The sequence below is a fragment of the Pan paniscus genome, chromosome 2 (assembly GCF_029289425.2).
Source record: "Pan paniscus chromosome 2, NHGRI_mPanPan1-v2.0_pri, whole genome shotgun sequence".
Classification (NCBI taxonomy): domain Eukaryota; kingdom Metazoa; phylum Chordata; class Mammalia; order Primates; family Hominidae; genus Pan; species Pan paniscus.
In genome coordinates, this window is record NC_085926.1 from 51,853,486 (window position 1) to 51,859,229 (window position 5,744).

The 5,744-nt window shown below is 44.8% G+C and overlaps 1 protein-coding gene across 1 annotated transcript; it reads left to right on the forward strand.

Annotated features, from left to right (window-relative positions):
• Positions 1-861: 861 nt before the first annotated feature.
• On the forward strand, positions 862-2,830 carry IQCF2 (IQ motif containing F2). The gene is made up of 3 exons (XM_003818784.6): positions 862-931; positions 1,105-1,197; positions 2,247-2,830. The coding sequence occupies exons 1-3, from the start codon at positions 914-916 to the stop codon at positions 2,628-2,630; spliced, it is 495 nt and encodes a 164-aa protein (XP_003818832.1). The 5' UTR covers positions 862-913; the 3' UTR covers positions 2,631-2,830.
• Positions 2,831-5,744: the final 2,914 nt, after the last annotated feature.

The window sequence follows — 5,744 nt, forward strand, 5'->3', positions numbered from 1 at the left end:
CCACTACCCATCTTTGTTTTCTATGCATTAATTTAAGTTTTGATCTTTATTTGACTGCTTTCCGGATTCATCTGGTGTATCTTTTTCTAGTTTCCTAAGGCTTTGTGAGGCACCGAGTCAAGGGAAGAGAGGAAGTGCTAAATCTCACCAGACACTGGAGAGTGATATGGGGATGCACCGTCATGGTCCTCCCTGCTTTGCCATGCTGATGATAATGAGAAGGGACTGTGGATGGACTTCACATGAGGAGAGCCCTGCTATGGAATGGCACTCAAGTGCTCTATTTTTCCACCCTCAGCTCTGACACATCTCTGACAGGAGGCAAGTAGACACATGGTACTGAGGAGAGAGGCCATTTCTCTTACTGTCTCCTGTCTCTGAAGAGAATGAGGAAGTAAAAGCTGAAGAATAACAGGAATGAAGTCAGTGGCAAGACCAACTGGTGCCACTGACCAGACCTGAGATTGAAAGATTAACCCTCCCCACCCCCGACTCTAACCACATGTGCTCTCAATCTATCACAACACTTTCACATGGACCCCTTAGTGTTGAAAGCCCTAAAAAGGGCCAGGTTTCACATGGACCCCTTAGAGTTGAAAGCCCTTAAAAGGGCCAGGAACTCTTTCTTCAGGGAGCTCGGTTCTTGAGATGCAAGTCGGCCAATGCTCCCGGGCGAATAAAGCCTCTTCCTTCTTTAACCCAGTGTCTGAGGGGTTTTGTCTGCAGCTCATCCTGCTACAGTACAAGTTCCCCTGGAGTTTGTTTCTGACAGAGACACATCTCTGTGGCAGATGTCCCAATCCCTATGTCATAATGCAATTGTGAATTCAGAGCTCTCTCCTCACTCATGTTACTCATGCCAGACCTTGGGAAGCAGAGAAATCAGGGCTAATGAACCATCTAAGGACAGGCCATGAGGGTTCGATTTTGTGTAAGAGACATGGCCAGATCTATTAGGTGGACCAGGAATGGGTGGGTATCTCCCTGGGCTTTACAGGACTTGAGAAAAGAGAGGATGTTAAAGTAGTAATTGTCTTTGTATAGAGCCATAGAGAGAAACAGTCTTAACTCATTTATGTATTTCCCATTTAATTCTGATGACAGACCAAAGGCAATTTAATTTTGGTTATAATTGAGGATGTTGAAGAAAGCATTGAATGGAAGACATTGCAGAAGAAGAAACAGCAGAAAATCAAGGTGAGAAGAATTCCATGTACTTAAGAGAAATCCAGAACATTTATAACTACATCATAAGGTGTAGGACTTTGCCTCTTATCGATCCAGGGTCTAATTAGGAGTCAACTCAATGTTGGCTCATTTTTCCTCCATTCTCTTCTCAGTCTGGGCTGTCTGGATCTGGGCCTGACTGAGACATTGACAGTGATTGGAAAGAATGAAAGCCTTGGGAGGCCGAGACAGGCAGATCACGAGGTCAGGAGATTGAGACCATCCTGGCTAACACGGTGAAACCCCATCTCTACTAAAAATACAAAAAATTAGCCGGGTGTGGTGGTGAGTGCCTGTAGTCCCAGCTATGCTACTCAGGAGGCTGAGGCAGGAGAATGGGTGAACCCAAGAAGCGGAGCTTGCAGTGAGCCAAGATCACACCACTGCACTCCAGCCTGGGCAACAGAGCGAGACTCCTTCTCAAAAAAAAAAAAAAAAAAAAAAAGAATGAAAGCCATCAAGAAATGCATGAGCATGAGGCTGAGAGGTGAGAATGTGAGAACTTGGAATTAGAGAGTAGACTGTTCAAAATATGGAAAGACTTGGAGTAGAATATGTGGTCAGGGTATTGAAAACCTACCATAGTATCAAAATATGGTCATAGCAGACAGAAATCAGCCAGTGGTGGTTTGGGGCTGGAATTAGCAGATAATTACCAGACAGAAGGTTATGAGGCCTTTCCAAACCCAGTGAGCACCAAAGAGGTGAGTGTGACTAACAAGGTCCCACACATCCCTATTGCACCCTTCTAGTTACTAATGGTTTTTCCCTTGATCCATGCACTGCAGAAATAGTCTGCAGAAGAACTCTGTGACTCTAAGATTGAAGTGATGTGCCCACAGTGGCAGAGGAAGGTCACCACCAGGTCTGATGGCTCCTAGTCAGTGTCCTGCTAACTTCCCTGAACTCTGAGGAAGGGCTGTGTGTTGAGAGAGAAAATCCAGGCTCCTTCCAGGAAGATCCTAGAAGTTGGTGGCAGGAAGTTTTCTGACTGATCGATCGCTCTTGTCTCTGCCTAGGAAAAACTTAGAATAAGAACAAAAGCAGCTGTAAAGATCCAGGCCTGGTGGCGGGGCACCCTGGTGCGCAGGACACTGCTGCATGCAGCCCTCAGGGCCTGGATAATTCAGTGCTGGTGGCGGATGACGCTGTCGAGGGTGCTGGAGAAGAAACGGCAGGCAGCTCTGATCGCCTACGCAACCAGAGAGAGGGCAGTGATCAAGCTCCAGTCTTTGGTCCGTATGTGGCGTGTCCGCTGGCGATACTGCCAGGTGCTCAATGCCATCTACATCATCCAGGGCCACTGGCAATGCCACAACTGCCAGACCTGCGCTCTCCTCCAGGGCCACTGTGTGGTCACAGCCACTCACCTGCAGTTCCACATTGAGATCATCAACTCCTAAGGGCTGGCAAGAAGGGCACTGTGTCTACTGTCCCTATTAAAGGTCTAACCTGGTCTGGTGTGTCTCATGGGCTCCCCCAGCTAATGGGATTCTTGAGAGTTGGACCTTGCTGCTTCCTCTTCTCCCTGAGAAAGAATTTCAGTGAGGTTTGCCCCCTGTGTCCAAGGACCCTGTTTTGGACTGACAATGGCCATAGGAAGCCCCAGTCTGCTCTGATATATGACAGAGCCAGAAATCCCAGTTCCCAACCCCAGCCTTATTTTCTTCTCACCGGGGGATCTGGGAGGCAGTTGGGCTCCATATTCCTGAAGATTCTGGGCACCTCTGCACATATGGATGGACTATTGGGCTCTGCTCTGTCAACCTAGAATCAAGGTCGGCTGGGGTTTGGGATGCCTCAGTTTCCTCTTTGGCAAGCACCTAGATGGAAAGGCAATATTTGGCTGATTCTCCTGGGAGCAATGCAGTGCAGCCCCAGGTGAAGGATAAGAGGCTGGCCTTACTGGTAGGTGGGGCTGGGGCTAGGCATGCTAATGATTAGGTGGTGACCTTAAGGACTAGTGGAAAACAGAAGTTTACAGAAGTTCATCTTTTCTCTACAATTTCCTCACTAGAACTCGTCTCCCCAAGGGCCAGGTGACAAACAGGGCTCCCTCTGATATTACCCCCACCCCTACTCTTGTCTCAATTATTGGTGATTTTATCATTGGTCAAGATGACCCTACAATCTCCTCCATTCTAACCTCAAATAAACCTTTTCTGCTCTTCTCCTCAGCTATTCACTCCCACAGTCATACCAAAACAATGCTATTCTATGGAACTTCTGTGATGATGGAAATCTCTCTCTATGCTGTCCAATATAGTAGCCACTAGCCACATATAGTTGTGGTGCACCTGAAATGTGCCTAGTGCAACTGAGGAGTTGAATTTTTTATTTTATTTAATTTAAATTTAAATAATCATTGGACAATGATGCTCTAGACCTCATCATCACCAATAATTGTACTATTGCTCAAATTGCTTTTTCTAATTTTCCATTCTTTGATTACTTTCTTCTTTCAGTTCACCTTCTCAATAACCCCAATATTTCTTCAGATATGATAAGGTCTTCCAGTTTATTGACGCTATCATTTTTTTACAGCCACCACCCCTGACATGCTCTTGCATGTTTCTTTACCTAGTGCAGATTCCGTGGTTAATTATCATCTCTCCCCTGCACTACCTCACTCCCTTGGCCCACTTTCTTTCTGCAAACATGTATGAGATGAAGGCAACCGTCTCCCTGTTCCATGCCTACAGAATAAGGGAACATGGCTGGGACAAAACCAACAACCATGAGGCATGGTCTTCATTTATATTCATGACCACATATATCAACTGGACTAATTTCTCAATGAATTTATTTAGTATGTTTGCATTTATATTTTCCGAGTTGAATAATTTACACCACCTCCTCTCCAAATGTTTGTTATTTCGGTTGGAATAAATGGTGTCAGAAATGAAACCTGAAAAAGAACACTATTGGAAGGGATTGGCAATTCTTAGAACTGGTGTGCAGGACCCACTAGAGCCCTTTGAGCTCTCTGCTTCCAAGGCTTGCCTGTTCTTCCCTGGTGAGTCTTCTCTCAGGCTGAGCCTCTCTCTTTTTGGTATTATTTGATATTATTTGGGATCTGGTTTGGATCACGCAACCTTAATAAAGACCATACATCTCTCCTTGAATGATAAAAAGACTTTTTGCCTTTTCTGGTAAGTTCTTTCTTGTATAAAGATGTGTGTCTTTCTGAATTGAGTACTCTTAGTTTCTACAGAATTTACAGTCAGCCTGTGAGGCATGTCTTTTCTGGTTTGTGGAACTCATTTAATATTTTGATCAGCATGCATAGGTTACAATTTTTGCAAACACTCTTATACTGGTTTCTTTTGATTTGGCTTGACTCTTTAGTTTCTGAAAATCTTCTGAAAGCAAAAACAAACATTCTGGATGGTGGGTGCAGGATGGCTAATTAAAAGCCACTAGGGCAGTCCCCACCATCTAAAGCACCAGCCTAAACTCCTGAAGTTCCCTAACAGGATTTATAGAATTTTCTTTGCTCTTGAGAGATTAATAAGAAACAGAGTGGAATTCTCAAACATTAAGGCATACCAGGTTTTCTGGGACTCCAGCTGGCCGCATATTACAGCCCACTCTTGTGAACATTTTAAAATTGATGAGCAAAATTATTTATTTTTATTTTTACTTTTTATTTTTGAGACAGTTTTGCTCTGTCACCCAGGCTGGAGTGCTGCGGCACCATCTCAGCTGACTGCAACCTCCACCTCTTGGGCTCAAGTGATCCTCCCCCCTCAGCCTCCCAAGTAGCTGGGACTACAGGCATGTGCCACTGCACCTGACTAATTTTTGTATTTTTGTAGAAATGGGGTTTCACCATGTTGGCCAGGCTGCTCTCGAACTCCTGGCCTCAAGTGATCCTCCTGCCACAGCCTCCCAAAGTGCTAGAATTACAGGCAGGAGCCACCATACCTGGCACCTGATGAGCAAAATTAAATCAGCAAAAATTCAGAACTGAAATGATCAATATTCTAAAAACCTGCAATTGTAAAGTTAACATATAGAGTCTTCTAAGTTCTCTGTCCATTTTTTTCTGCCTACTTTGAACCTGCTGACTTTTCTACTAGTGTTAAGATAAAACCTACTCCTTATGGCGTTCTGGCCAAGTTTTTTTAAGCGTTAAAAGGCTTTCAAATTAATGACTTTACAAATTATAACAGTTTCATAGTAACCAAAACTTAGACACCTTGTAGAACTATAAATTTAGGGCCGGCCATGGTGGCTCATGCCTGCAATCCCAGCACTTTGAGAGGCCAAGGTGGGCAGATCACCTGAGGTCAGGAGTTTGTGACCAGCCTGGCCAAAGTGGCGAAACCCTGTCTCTACTAAAAATACAAAAATTAGCCGGGAGTGGTAGCAGGCGCCTGTAATCCCAGCTACTGGAGAGGCTAAAACAGGAGAATCACTTGAACCCAGGAGGTGGAGGTTGCAGTGAGCCAAGATCACACTACTGCACTCCAGCCTGGGCAACAGAGTAAGACTCCATCTTTAAAAAAAAAAAA